This window comes from Nesoenas mayeri (genome assembly GCF_963082525.1).
Source record: "Nesoenas mayeri genome assembly, chromosome: 2".
NCBI classification, from domain to species: Eukaryota; Metazoa; Chordata; class Aves; order Columbiformes; family Columbidae; genus Nesoenas; species Nesoenas mayeri.
In genome coordinates, this window is record NC_137543.1 from 146,990,276 (window position 1) to 147,006,347 (window position 16,072).

Below are 16,072 nucleotides of genomic sequence, written 5' to 3' on the forward strand. Positions count from 1 at the left end.
TAAATGGAAAGGAAGGTCAAACAAAACTTAATACCCTTCACAAATATGCATTTTTTTAAAAAAAAGATATGTTGAACCCAAAGCCAATGAAGATAACAAAAAGCAAATACAATTTCATTTTTTAATCTTAAAAGTAAAAATTCAATTGTATAACTGCAATTGCAAAGTGGTTAAACACGTAGGTTTTTCAAAATAATACTTTTCTGTACAAAGCTATGGTTGAGATACTATAAGTTATTTAAGATCTGCTAAATTTAATACAGCTTATTTTACATACTTAGCTCCAAATCAATTGCAAGAAAATCATCATTCAAAGGACAATTCAGAAATCTTAACACATCAAAAGAAAATAGCATGATCACAAACTACATAATTGCCTATATATGTTCAACATTATAAGGATGACTTCAGTAAAACCTTCAAAACAAGATTTTAAATCCCTCCAAAACCCCCACACTTAAGTGGTTTTAACATTACTTTCCTGTCATTTCAGAAAGCACAAGGACTTTTTTCCTAGATGAGATGTTAATTAAAAAAGAACCCATGAATCTTTCTTCTAGTCAAGCAGAGTACTGACCATTTACCAACACGAAGTACTTCCTCCCAAGAGGGACTAAGTATAAATGACTCAGCTCCAACCAGTACATAAAAATCAAGAGGTAGAAGCCAAATAGCTCAGATTTTTGCACCATGCTTAAATAAAAAAAAAAAAAATTAAAAAGAAAAAAGAACCACCAGGCTGATTTATCTTTCTATTTTTCTGAAAGCTTCCTTTTAAATTTAAAGTTTACTTTCATTTTCTTTTCAAGGTAAACCAGCCTCACTCGCTGGTTCATTTTCTAAAGAGTTTTGCCTTTTGCTTGAAGACCTGAAAGACCAGTTGTCTTACACCCAACAGAACAGCTCAAAATATCTGAAAAGGTCATCCTCCATCCATTCAGCATGTCAAACTAATCAAACTAAATCAAACTAATAAACAATAAGGATAAAACAAACAAATCTCCAAAGTACGCTGTCCATCACTGATTACTGCTTTCTCTCAGTTACACTAGATTAACCCAAATGAAAAGAACTCTACATACAAGAACGATGCTCTTAAATTACTGTACTGGAAGAATTATTGTTGTGTAATCATGAAAGAAGCACTAACCCTTTTATTTTCATCTTGCTGAGAACATATATTTGCCAATTAATAATTTGCCAATTGCTTTGCTAAACAAGTGACTGATCCTTTCTCAATTCAATTTTTAATCTTTTTAAGGTTTCACTGCACAATGTAGCAGATGAAGAAACCGGGTGTTAAATGAGCATATCTGCTACAAAAGCAAAGGGAACACTAAAATAAATGGCCTGAAAAATATTTCCTCTGTAAAAGTGCATAGACATTAGATTCCTTTCTATGTGAAATTTCCATTAGGTTTCTTTACAAATAAACAAGGAAAGAGATCGGAAAACAGACATGTAATATTGAAAATTTCAGTTCTGATGGCATTACCTTAAGTAATATTCTGATTTGCTTTTGTATATAGCTTTTGTATCTAATTTTATTCCCCAAACTTTATTGGAACATTATTAACAGGATGGTATAATAAAGCTACTTACCACAATAAAGACAAGCAACTATACCTTAACATTTACTTTGGTTGGCATTCAATTCTGTACACATCCATAGCTAGTACATTAGCCACTCTGTGGTTACAGTCCCTTAAATTATATATTTTATAATAATTTGTTGACATTATGATGATAAAGTTGAACTACAGTTAAACCTGTATTAAACAACCACTCATGGGACTGTTAAAGGACAGTTCTACCAAAAAAATGCAGAATATTTCCTTTGAAAGCTGAAGGGAATCTCATAAAAGATTATATAATGCGATATTCAGTTGATATAACAATATGTTAATATTTAATATTTTAAAATTCAAATATTTAACTGCCTTATAGAATAGCCGAAGTACATGTATGTAATGTATCTAATGTATAAAATACTATTAGTCAAAATCAAGATGCGTGAAAGTCACGCAAAGTAGAAATGTAAACCTTATAGGTAATTGCCACCTGGTGCATCACTGTAAGTACATAACAATATGCAGAGTTCAGAAGCAAGAGCCTGTATTCTGAACTATTGCTGCTCTTTCCCTAACGGAGCAGAGGCATCTTCCAATATAGCTGACCCAAGAGGGCCAGTGACCACCTCTTCTAATTCAAAGCTCTATACCTGATCGCAAACTGTTCTTGTTTGATCACTGATACAATTTAGAACGAAGTGTAAATTATTCTGCTCCTCAAAATACCCAGAGGTGTTTGTATTGGCAGTTAGAAATATAAGAGCAGGAGTGACGAGATGCTCCTGCCATGCAGTGCTGTGCCAGGCAGACATGACCAGAGCAGCACCCAAGGGTGTGCAGCTGGCAGCACGCCTGCAAAAAGGCAACTGCCAGGGAGGAGCAAAACATCTTCTTGGCTTCCACACAGTATATGTCTATAGAACATGTCTTACAGGCAAATATATTGTTTTAATGCAATTAAACACATTCAGAGATTACTGGAGTGTCCAGGACATCGTCTGGGAAATCTCAGGTTACAATTAACTGGTATTTGCTATTTGGCCAGTGCAGGGAATTTAACAATTTTTAATTTTTCTGAATTACTTTTGTTGGCTGTTTACAGTCAACAGTTGTTTAATAACAACTTTTCACATTATTTCATTTAAGAATCTTGGTATCATGATGTCATCAAATGTCACGAGATGTCTGTGCAAGACATGGCTTACAATTCTAGAAAGTAACTTTTTTTTTTAGGTAATTGAAACTAGCAAAGATGTTAATCTGAAATAGCACTTCTCTTTCAAATTCAAACTTAATATTGAACATTTCCAGAAGAAACTTCACTATGAATTGCTTGAACACACATGCATACACACAGCCTAGACATCTGTTTGTCATATCTATCATATTTTTCTGTTACAGTTCCATTTGCCAGTACTTTTGAGAAGTCTAGTTTAATTGCCTGCCAATTTAGACCACAAATACAAATGTAAATAAACAAAGTTATACTGACTCTGCACTGTGCTCACTGGTAAGATTACAGGGTTTAATTCTGGCAGAATGTAATCTTGTCTTTTTTGAAACCACAATTTAGCATGTTTCTTAAAACTTTCACTAGTTGCTGTTGACTGCTTTGATAAATAGTGTTATATAGCAATGACTCAAACTCCATCTGTTTGACTAAAATAATTGTACTTTTTAGTTTATAAGATTCTAAACCCTCAATTTTGAATGCTAGAGATGAAGTCTACAGGTTTTCAAATGAAAAGTGCAAATCAAAATCTAGCAGCAGCTGAAGAATATACACTAGTCCTCTGACTTTGATAAGAGAAAGAGAATAACTTATATAAAGTTCCTCAAAAAGACAAATGTACATAAAAGATGTGCAGTGGCATCTGTCAGTGGCCATGCACCAGACTAAGTATGGAGAACAACTTCACACTGTCCACATAATAGTAAGGAAGTTCAGTCACAGAGGTTTGGCTTTTTAAGAAAAGTCAACTTATTTTTTGGTGTGAGTAAAGCTGGCTACTATTCTTCATTTTACACAGCTCCATAGAGTCAAAAGGAATCCCTTAATTTCTGGAAGTTGCCTTATAATAAAGGCTTGGTGTAGAAAAGTAACACTATTGTACCTTCCACTGAGTAGTTGCAGAAGTTAAAGTGTCAACTAGGAAACATGACAGAGATACAATATATAAAAGATATACAGAAGCTGTAGTCTCACCTATGCTGACCTACTAGTCTTCTCTCTTTGTCAGTGCAGGATTCCTCCATGGAACATATGATAAATATACAATATTTCCCTCAGAAGTTAACTGCACAGTTTCATAGATCACTCTCAGTTTTTTATTTCTTATATTGATCCCATCCTCTTCATTACATACCCTTGAATCATTCACAAAAGCCACATGAGCTCCACTCTTGGCCTGTATGATCTCTGCATGCCTACTGCTGCAAGCATAACCACATTCAAAATAGAAGACTGTTCAATTGAATATTTAGTCTCTAATCCACACTTCATAAAACATACACACAGCTAATGAAATGTTAGAATATGTTTGAAAATTCTCAATCCTTCTGAGGGCTTGATGCTACCTTTAAATTTTCCTGAAGTTTCTAGTACATATGAAAGTTTGTGGTAGCAGAATCCAGAAAAATCATCATAGTTTTCAGAATTTCTATAGTGCCAAACTAAAACAGTAACTCATTAAACAGTGCTTGTCTGTACCAGGTGACAAAGAAAATAGGGCTTAAGACCTGCCAGCCAAATTTGCCAGAAGAAAAAGGTAATAGTAGAGAACAACTAATCTCATAGAACTTGTCAAGCGATTCTGAGGAATAAGTGATTATGAAATGAGGAATGAACCAGGATGACCAGAAACAGCCAACTATCGAACTGCGATGGGAAGTTCTCATCACCTGTATATACTTAGAGGCTACAAGTGGCTTGGCTTTGCTTCTTTCTTGAATGCAATCTCAGCACATCTCCGCACAGTAGTTTCCAACAAGACTACTTATTGTTTTAGTCACAAATTCTGTAAATAGAATAAAGTGATGCTACAGACTCTGTATCCTTTATGTCTTTGGTGACTTTTCCCAAAAAGGAAGGGATCAGTTTGGATGAGGAACTACAATTTCAGTTCCTGCTCCACTGGTCTGAGAGGAGGAGAAGGGAGAGGAATAGATATCCCTTTATGTGTGTGGGGTGGGAATTAAATATCTTAACCCTGTGAGGGGCAGAGCAATCAACCAAACAAACCCTTTAAACATGTGAGTAGTTGCACTGGTGTCAATGTTTTAACTAAGCATTGCCTTCAAATATTTTGCTGGATTGGTATCAAACTTATCCACACCTGGATGAATCACACCTTGGGAAAAGACAGTAGCATAGTCTCTTCTAGTACTACAAGTCTAAATAGCACAATACATCAGGTACATGTCACAGCCTTGTCTTTTTTTTTTTTTTTTGGTAGTAGTAGTAAAAATAATATTCTACTCTTGATCTGAGATCTGGCTTACTTGTTCATATTTTATAATTAAAAGGAAAAAAAAAAAAAAAAGTTGAGAACCTTCAATAAATAATTTGCTCATATGAACCAAACTCAGCATTTGATCCCTTTGTCCACTCTTTGCAAACTCCATAAATTTTTGTTCCAAACAACCTGTACTCTCTCCTTCTTAAAAACAAGATGGACTTTGTTAATCACAATTTCAGCAGCAACTTGTGTTATTTCTGGTGCTTATACTGACCACATTCCAGTCTGAAGCTACCCATATTGGATACTACAAGCGATAGTCCTAAGTACTAGAGTATGTTTGAGGTGTTATTAATATTTACTGGTATTTAAATTTCTCAGTTAATTTACAATGTTAATTCTGTTAGGTTCATGCATAGCACTGAAGGATGATTTTTAGAGAGATACATCGTGAAAGTGATTTAATTTATGTCTACTCTAATGCTTCATAGCTAACTGTTCATGCAAGCCGTGTTTACAGTTGAGTACCATCTAGCCTTTTGCCACTGGGTGACAGCCAAAGCATGAAAACAAAAGCCCTATTCAGGAAAAGAATTCCCTACACTGCTATATGAATATCAAGTGAATTATGCAAATCAGAACAGGAGGAGATTAATAAAACTCTCTTTCTGACCTTCCTCATGTATAAGGAGGGAAATATGCCGAGAATCTTGAGGTAAATATCCCTGTAGGGGACCAGTAAGCACAGTAAATGCCGACCTCAACATTTAACTGGAGCACTTAATCATAAAACTCAAGGATGTTTGTAAGCTGTACACATCTACATCACAAAACCAAAGAGAGCAACAACTCTCTCAGTAAAAAGACAGTCTTTTTCTTTGGTTTTGCAAAGGAACAAAAGAGGAGGAAAGCGTCAAAAAAAGTCTGAGTTCATAAAAGCAATGACGGAGAGAGACAAAACAGATAAAACACAAAAATATTGCTCTACTTTTCAAAATTTAAAATTGTTTTTCATTACAGCAAATGCACACTTTTCCTTTTGGAATTACTTTCTCTAATTCAGGCTATTATTTATGATTTGAGAACAGATGTAAAAGCAGAAGGCAAAACAGGTACTTATACACCACTTTAAAATGGTGCCCTTTAACTCTGAATTTTAGCTTTAATAAATATCAGTTTATTAAAGGTTTATCTGATTTTCCCAAAAATGTAAAATTTTTACATTCTATGTATATTCTTCTTTAATAAAAATATTTTTTAAAAATATATATATAGTACATTTTACAGGGATGTAACTAACCTACTCAGTGCTGTCAAAAACACAAAGTAAAATATCCTTTTAAATCAGTTTAGACTTGACTATATTTGTGCTGGAATTACTAAAAAGAAGGGGTTTTTTCAATATTTAAAATGCTATGAAAATGAATAGCTTACATCATAGCGTCAGGTTCTGTTGCACAAGCTCCCAATACTTTGTTGACATTCACAAGTAGTGCCTGATTAGTTCCAGAAAGTAACTTCACTAAAGGTGGTATTCCACCACATCTACAGATAGTACTTCGATTTACTGGTTCTTGGCAACATTCTCCCAGTGCTCCGATAACATATACAAGAACTTCTTCAGGCTGGTCAGTCAGCAGTCCTACCAAAGCTTCTACGACTTTATATTCCCGAAATCTAAAATAGAGAAATAAAACCAAAGTTGTTATTTTCAGTACATTACTAAGTTTAATTTTACAATTAAAGTATAATTATAATCCACGTCTAATGTTTAATTTCTGTGTGTAAAGTATCATGCTGAAGAAATCACCATATAGGTAAACCACTTCAATCAGTTCTTGATAGCATGACGTACAGCATAATTTCTTACTCCGCCTTTTAAAATACATTTCTCTAGTTTGACTAGTTTGAGCGTTTTTTAAAATTTGACATGTGGATGCAACATCTATAGACAGATAGCTGAAAACATATTGGAAGACTGGCAAGTACTGTGGCAGGAGTTCCAGTACTTTTTCCTGCCATGTTAACACCAGCTAGAGCCATAGTGTACCAAACCCTCTTTCACCTCTCTGAACCCTTACTTTTCACTAAATGTTTGCCTTTAGAGCATTTGCGTTGGAGATCCCATCCTACAAACAGATGCATGATAAACCTCAGAAGTTCATCTTTCAGAAGAGGACTTTACTCCACAGTACTGGAGTTGTGTTCCAAGTTCATTTTGTTCAGAATTTAGAAGGTTCTTAACACTTAAAAAATACTGTCTCTTCATACATTTTCTATGATACACCTTGACGATTCCACTTGGTATATCAAGCTAGATATAACCTGTAGACTACCTAAGAATAATGCTTTGACTTACACCTTTGTGTAAATACACATAGCTCCTTCCCTAAAGAGAGAATTTCTCTGAGGGTACAGAATTCTCATTTGTGCTTCCCCCACAGCCCCTATCTTCTGGAAACATCGAAGTGCAAATACTCTGTATTTCCCAGGAATCAGTTTTACGTGTGCCTTTTCTTTCATACAAAAAAAATAGTATTTTTGACATTTTGAGGGCAGAACTAGAACTGTTTCAACAAAAGTTACTCCTTCCAGGCTATAACAAAGTAACTGAGAAATAAGAAACTTTCATTTTTCATGATTCAAGCCTTTGCTTAAGGAGGAATCATCCTCTCTTTGCTCACTATAATTTGGAAGTATCCCTACAATTTTTTTTTTCAAGAGAAAACATCAACAGTATGAAAAAAAGAGCAACAAAGCAAGCAAACGATTATTTAAAAACCCTGTTTTTCTCTGGCTACTTTCTCTGTGTTGCATATCAACTGCTTTCCAGATGGAATGATAGGAGCAGGTTCTGGCATGACAGAGCTGTTGGCTCAGGCCACCTTGTGTCCAGCAGCAGCAGGGCTGTTGCGCACAAACTGGAATGGGAGCCAGTCAGGCCCTGGCACCTGTATCAGCTCATTGCTGAGGCAGCACAAAATCTCAGCAATGTGCTGCAGGTATAGGAACTACTGTGGAGTAGTTCAGAGATAATTAAGTGGCCCTGCAGGAGCCAGTAGGGTTTGTTATCTTCATGCCAGACTCAAGCTCATCCCTCCAGATCTACTTGCACGTTTTCACATTATCCTCCCTCCCTGTTCTGCAGTGCCCTCCCGTCTTGAGTTTGGATAGGGTTTATTGCTTCAGACTCAGCACTACATAATACATGAATTCAGCTCCAGTCTGGAGTTGCGTCTGGCTAGTAACCTTTGTGAAGCATCAAGCGCTTGCCAAAGATATGTGAGTAGCCCAGCAAAAATCTGTTTGCATTTGGACAGAATTATTTGCTACAGCTATACTAATAAATAAAACAGGCAATGGCTCATTCTCTAGCCCTGAGGACAACAAGTACAACATAGCATCCATATGGCTAAAATCTCTCACCCCCACAATTCAGGGTGGCCTCACCCGTTCTGTGCAATGGAAACAATCTGTTGCCTGCGCTGTTCCCAGGGAGTGTCTGGGCATTGTCTGGGAGTGCATTTGCTGGCACAGGCCAACCTCTGTAAGGGGCTGTGCTACCAGTTAAGCAGTATGGATAATCATAACATTGTGCCTGAACCCTGAAAAGTTCAGCTCTCTTCAGTTTACTAGTATAGAGAGAGCCATTCAGTCCACCTCATCACTGACTGCTCCAGAACTAGGTCGCCTCCCTGCAGACACCCAAAGCCCACAGGAAAGGAGGATATACCCTTCTGAAAAGCCAGGTTACTGTGCAATCAAGAATGCAAACTGCAGCTGGACAGCAGTAGAGTGTAAGAAGACCATGGCTCTGTATACTTACAGTCTGGGGACTCATTTAGGACAGTAAAAAGCCAGACTCTTAATCCTTATTACTGGAATTCTTTCTGATTTTTATGCAGTAGTTATCTGTCATATCTGCTTGTCCAGCAAAGGACACTAAAATTAGTTACCTCTTAGTGATATGCCTTCCAGCCTATGAATCTTACATTCCTGTGAACAGAGCAGCATAGCTGCAGGAGGAAGTCCACCACAGACTCCAGGGGAGCAGGCCTTTTTTTTTGAGGTAAGGTGCATCAATCTGACAAATTAATTTTAGATGAAGGTATCGAGTATTCCCAATCAATAAGCTGTTCCATGAAAGGGGGAGGGTGATAACTCCTGCTGTCACATTCTCAGATAATCACTCAGATCCCTGATACTGAGAGGCTGCAGGTACCTATGGTACCTGCAGTTAATTCCACTCAGTTAGAAGCTGGGTGTCCAGCCTAAGCTATAATACTTTTCTGAGCCCCTCCTGTAGCCAATTAGGCTAATTATACTAAATTCCAGTATATTCTTAAAGTAGGCATACATAATGTGTATTAGATATCTATCCTAGAATGAGATAATTTGCTGTGTCTCTTGAAATAACACATTAAAGCTAAGTGTACTAACTACTGCCTCTAAAATACAGCAGTGATTCTGGTTTGTAAGCTATAGAGAGGAGTGTGGATATCAGACATGCCCGTGGTCAAGTGTTTAGTATGTGCTAGTACACCTCCCAACACAGTGTCCTATATGCAGCTCTGTGGAAAGGGACCTGGGAGTCCTGGTGGTCAACAAGCTCAATGTAAGTGAACCATGTGCTGCTGTGGCAAAGAAGGCCAACAGGATGCTGGGCTGCATTAGCAAGGGCATCACCAGCAGAGACAGAGTCACTGTCCCCCTCTACTCAGCACTTGTCAGGCCTCACCTGGAATACTGTCTTCAGTTTTGGTCCTCACTATATAAAAAAGATGTAAACAAGCCAGAGTGGGTCCAGAGAAGGTCCATAAAGATGATCAAAGGACTGGGAAGCTGCTATATGAGGAAAGGCTGAGAGACGTGGGCTTATTCAGCCTTGAGAAGGCTTAGGGGAGACATCATCACCATATTCCAGCGTTTAAAAGGTGTCTACAAAGAAGATGGAGACTCCTGTTTTACAGGGAATCACATGGAAAAGGTGAGGAATAATGGGTACTAATTACTTCAGGGGAGATTATGATTGGACACAAGAGGGAAACAGAGGGAAATTTTTCACAATGAGAAGAGCTACTGGAACAATCTCCCCAGGGAAGTGGTGGATTCCCCAACACTGGACACTTTTAATGTTCAGCTGGACACGGTGCTGGGCCATCTTGTCTAGACTGTGCTTCTATCAGTAAAGGCTGGACCAGATGATCCTTGTGGTCCCGTCTAACCTAGTATTCTATGATCTTAACTATTTTTTAGAAGCACCAACTGTTCCCACGAACTCTCAAGATTCTAGGGACTTAACACTTTCCACTGTACTCTGATGAGGTCAGGTGGCAATTTTTTAGGTACTATAAAACCTAAGTTGAAAGCCCAAGTGATTATGAATTATGGTTTTGAAGAATCATGACATAATGATTTTGAAACTAACAGAGGCTCACAAAATCAAAACAGGATAATGTAATAAATATTTGTAAAATTAAATTGTTACTTTGACACATTTTCTTCACTGATTGCACATTTCCAGATTGCTCCTGTCACAGCTGCTAAAAGTTGTTTGTTTTCAGAGTTACCAAGCAGAACAGATAGTGGCTGTAGACCTCCATGCTGTCTAACCAGGTCACGAGTTTCTTTATCTTCTCCACACTATACAAAAAATTTAAATATACATATTACATAAAACATGTAAAATTATGTCTTCCAAAGCTAGGTGTATTATATTGTAACTAGTAAAAACTAATACAGAAGATAACATAAATATTTTATTAAACTATCTGAATGTGGTAACAACTCACTAAGAGAGTCTGACAATAAATCACTACTATATGTAGCAATGCTTATGCTGTCCTGTTGTCCACCTTGTGGGCAAACAAACATAAAGAACCAAAGCAGCTCTTTACACAGTTTCCCCTGCCTCTCTCCATATGTCACCTGTGTAATTTAGAGCTTGCACACAAGAACAGCAAATAGGGACTTGGTTACAATATTAAATATGCAGCTAAAAAATTCCCAAAAGAATTAAGTCGAAGAACATCATCATTTTTATAAAGTAATTTCTTACACATTAGAGAAATAGAAAAACTAAGAAATATTAAAACTGACAATGACATGAAAACAAAGGACTAATCTTGGCTCTAATCTACTGATTCTAATAATACAGTTACCTTAAATATGGCACTTGCACAGTGCATCTGAAGCTCCTCATGTTCACTGCTCAGATTTTTCACAAGGTGCTCAATCATTCCTTCTGTCCTTATTGCAAGTCTGTAACTTGGCTAAAAAGATAAAATGCATCTTTTAAATCCTGTATACTAACAGTTAATAACACTAGTCACAATAATAATACAGTGCTACAATTCTAGGCTTTGATATTGAGAAGCCTTGTACTTTATTTTAAGCATGAGTCATCTGCATTGCCTTGAAAATACTTTTTATGTTCTCAAAGTTAATCAAATACATAAATTCTCTGCAGTGCTCTTCAAATCACCTGTAAAACCAGGTGGTGTAGCACCTATTTTGTAGCCACCTGGCTTAAACACAATTCAGAATATTCTGAAAGGTGTCCAGCGTCCCTGCTCAGAGCCAAGAAAAAAACGCTTCAGAATGGGATCAAGAAGTACCCACTCACTTCATCAAGAGCCAGCAGCCAAAACAACAAATCTATTCCTACAACAAGGTTAGAAAAACTTGTTCTTAGAATTAATTTTTTTTCAGTGATCTTTTCTTCCAAATTTTAACCCACAAGCATTGTGGCAGTGGACCATTACTTAAGAGAAAGGAAACATTTCTGTTAGAGATGCATTTAGTGCTATTTCCAAATTTGGCCAGGTAAGAAACCCTCAAAAACTTCACCTTCTCAATATAGACCTATTGAAGTTAAAATCTGCCAGGTTGCTGTCTTATGGAGCATGCATAAACCTGTGTAGATCAAGAAGCTAATTTTGAAAATACAGAGCTATTTATTATGCAAAATCTGTCTTAAATTCAGCAATAGAACTTAAATATATTTTTCACCTTAAGTGCAATGCACCTTAATTTCAAATATGATTCCACAAAGGGAGAAATAACCACTCATCTTTTATGGCAATGGAAAAAAATATTTGTATTCAAATTTAAAACTTAATATACTCAAAGCTGTGAATCCCGCCAAGGAAATCTATAGAAAAATCCAGCAAGACCTGGACAGGCTGGAGAGTTAGGTGGCGAAAGATTTAATGAAATATAACAAGGGCAAGTGTAGAGTCCTGCATCTGGGCAGGAACAACCCTGGGTTCCAAGATAAGTTGGGGAATGACCTATTAGAGAGCAGCATAGGGGAAAGGGACCTGGGGGTCCTGGTGGACAGCAGGATGACCATGAGCCAGCACTGTGCCCTAGGGGCCAAGAAGGCCAATGGCATCCTGGGGTGTATTAGAAGGGGGGTGGTTAGTAGGTTGGGAGAGGTTCTTCTTCCCCTCTACTCTGCCCTGGTGAGACCACATCTGGAATATTGTGTCCAGTTCTGGGTCCCTCCCTGGAGAGAGTCCAGCACAGGGCAACGAAGATGATTAAGGGAGTGGAACATCTCCCTTATGAGGAAAGCCTCAGGGAGCTGGGTCTCTTTAGTTTGGAGAAGAGGAGACTGAGGGGTGACCTCATTAATGTTTACAAATATATAAAGGGTAAGTGTCACGAAGATGGAGCCAGGCACTTCTTGGTGACAACCAATGATAGGACAAGGGGTAATGGGTTCAAATTGGAACACAAGAGGTTCCACCTAAACTTGAGAAGAAACTTCTTTTCAGTGAGGGTGACGGAGCACTGGAACAGGCTGCCCAGGGAGGTTGTGGAGTCTCCTACTCTAGAGACATTCAAAACCCGCCTGGACACATTCCTCTGTAGCCTTATCTAAGTGTTCCTGCTCCAGCAGGGGGATTGGACTAGATGATCTTTTGAGGTCCCTTCTAATCCCTGACATTCTGTGATTCTGTGAAAAATCACATATATTCCTTTCTTTTTCTTGCAATTGATCAGACGCCATCCTATCCAATTCATAGAACATTGCAAACCACACTGCCTTGCACTGCATTGGATCTTCTTGGTCACATATGCACATTAGCTTTGTAGAATTTAAATGTACTGATTAACCAGAATATAGCATTGTAAATTACCAAATTTGTCAAGTACGATAAAAAAAAAAATTGGAAAAAATGACTTTGTTTAAGGATTTCTTTTATATATATATATATTTGGGGTTTTTTTCACAAGCTATGCCTAACCTTTTAAATAAAAAATACATGGTCTTTACTTCATTGCAAGCTGTGACCTCAAAAACAGTTTGATGATACAATGCCTCTACTTCCTGATGGGATAACTGCCCTGGTTTAAATGGATTTAAGTCAAATGTAATGCTTCCTTTCAGTAACTAATTGTTTTAATCATCAAAAATAACTTAGCTGTATGTGTTTTCTTACCTCTGAGGCACATTCTTCTAGTGTCCCCACTACTGGGATTACGATGTTTGCATCTGAACATTTGAGCCATCTAGCTAATAATGGAATGCCACCAGCTTTACGGATTGCTTCCTTATTTTTGACACTTCTGCTGCAGCTCCAGAGCGCCAAAGCTCCACAGCGTGCTATTTCAGTATCTTTTGCTTGATATGATGTTAGACTGGTTGACCCCACTGAAATACATTCCAACAGCCCAACCTAAAAAGAAAAGAAAAAAAAAATTATGTACGGGGAAGTTTGATATTATAATGCTTTTTAATGATGGCAAACACTACCACAAGAATCATGCATACAACATGTGACTTATTTTTTGGACAAAAATGTGCATATTACAAGGGTACAGATTTTAATATCTGCTTACCAATCTCTTGATTCCTCCCTGCTGCCTTACTGTCCTTCGTGCACGTTTAAATTGAGCAATGTTAGCAATTGTTTCAGCTGCCAAACATTTTAGATCTCTATCTGGAGAGTCCAGTATTTGCACCATGATCTCTAAGCCCCCAAGATCTGCAATTGCATGTCTGATCTGTGTATTCTGACTAATTTCCTTCAGGATTTTTAATGAAGCAATCTAAAAAATGGAAGATAACAGAAGTTAAACATTATTTAAGTATACATTAACAGAAAAATACCTTAAAATGCTGGGTTACGTAAAACATTTTATCTTTTAAATTGAATTGGAAGCAAAGAAACTGAAAGTCAAAGAAATTTATTTTTTCTATTTTTTTTTTTTAAATTGAGACTATACAGAAATGAGAAAATAAATCAATTTTCTTTATACTATATAACTTGGAAAATTGAAAAAAATATTATAATAGAAAAGGCATATTCATTGCTCTATTCAACAAAGCTACTAACCTGACATTTAATTTCTTCTGTATCAAGTAAATTAATTAACACTTCAAGACATCCAATGTCTCTGATGGCCATCTGACAAGTTTCTTGAGCCAGATTGAAATCTCTCATTGAACACAATGCAATTACCGTCGCTGTTGGATCACCTCCCTAAAATAAAGCGAATAATTAACAAATGTGTAAAGTGCATTTAATATAAAACTGAATCTCTTCTACTAGTAAAACTACTACTAAAGAAGACATATGTTAGATTATTTCGATTCTATAGTGTTAAATAACACAGACATAGTAAGAAATCGAATTATTGATAAAGTGTGCAAATGGCATATAGATTGAAGTGAGAGTTAATAGCACAGGTGACAAATTACTAATACAGCTTGCTGTGAATGGACTAGTAAATTAGGCAGTCAAGTATTGTGAGATTTGTATGAGTGTTTGCAGATAACAAAAGAACACAGTGAAGATACAGACATTTCAGAGAAGCTATCTGCATTCTTTGCATTGCTGCTCATTCTGGAAGAAACTAAAGAGATTCCAACTGGAATCTTCCAATGTGGAGAGGATTTTTTCAGATAATTTTTCTGAAACTGAAGTGACTCTAGAAAGTTTTTATAAAAAACCCCTGATGTTGTGAACAACAAGTCACCATTATTAGGTAGTATTCAACTGAGTTATAAGAGATCCAGGGTAAACTAACTGATTCAGTAGAAGTGGTACTGTATCCTCTTGCTTGAATCTGCTCTGTTACCAGTGTCCTCGGAAACAACAAATGTGATGTGAACTTTGAGAAGAGTTCAAGAATTATCGAAGGGCTTTTTAGCTAATTATCGGTGCTGGACAAATCGGTAGACTGTACTAAATAATAGAATTAGCAGATATCTGTCTAAATATTCTATTCTTGCAATAATATTATATACTTAGAGTCACCATGGATCTGCTAGGAGAAGGCCTGCCTTACAAAGCTTACCAGGCTGGCAGCAATGGTGATCTAGTTGACATGTCTAACTGGACTCAATAAGGATTTTGACTAAGTCCCTCCTTGATACCATTTAAAGAAACTAAGCCACTATATTATAAGAGGAAAGGTCGTTACATGGATTGAAAATAACTACTGAAGTACAGGACAATGGGGACAAGAGCAAATAGTTCAATAAAGGGATGTGATTTAGCAGAGTTCTACAGAACTATGTTGAAGTTGTGCCATTCAACACACTCATAAACACCCTAAAAATGGAAGGATTAGTTATGTGACAAAGTTTGTTGATGATACTATGATTCAGGGTCAGTTGTGACAATCTACTAAAGAATTTAGTAAAAGGACAATAAAATAGCAAATCAGAAAATGAGAAGAGATGCACAACAACAAAAAAACCCCGATCCTAACTCCATAGACAAAATGATAGGCTTTCAGATGGCCATTAAAAATTGGATCTTGGGGTCAGAGCAGATGGCAGTCAAAGAAACAAATGGAGTATTAGGACTTATTTGGAAAAAAACATGAACAGAGAATGTCACTATACCACTGTATCAATTCATGGGTCACATACACCTCAAAACCTTCACGCAGTTCTATAGTACCAGTTTCAGTTACTATAGTACTGGAAAATTTCAGAGAACAGCAAAGATCATCCAAGGTTTTTCAGTCTAGAAGACGGATGCCTGAAAGGATATTATAGAGGTCTATAATATTAAGGATGGC

General features: G+C 36.8%; 1 protein-coding gene across 1 annotated transcript in view; it reads right to left on the reverse strand.

The window, feature by feature from the left end:
* Window positions 1-14,499, reverse strand: part of LOC308037625 (outer dynein arm-docking complex subunit 2-like) — a gene marked incomplete at its 3' end in the record, with an annotated part of 54,063 nt that extends 39,564 nt beyond the window's left edge. Inside the window, exons 1-6 of the mRNA XM_080339525.1 lie at window positions 14,377-14,499; window positions 13,880-14,089; window positions 13,480-13,716; window positions 11,191-11,301; window positions 10,518-10,672; window positions 6,464-6,706 (exon numbers count right to left, since the gene is read on the reverse strand). Coding sequence (XP_080195651.1) covers window positions 6,464-6,706; window positions 10,518-10,672; window positions 11,191-11,301; window positions 13,480-13,716; window positions 13,880-14,089; window positions 14,377-14,484 — 1,064 coding nt within the window. The 5' untranslated portion in view covers window positions 14,485-14,499. The remainder of the gene's footprint in view (window positions 1-6,463; window positions 6,707-10,517; window positions 10,673-11,190; window positions 11,302-13,479; window positions 13,717-13,879; window positions 14,090-14,376) is intronic.
* Window positions 14,500-16,072: the final 1,573 nt, after the last annotated feature.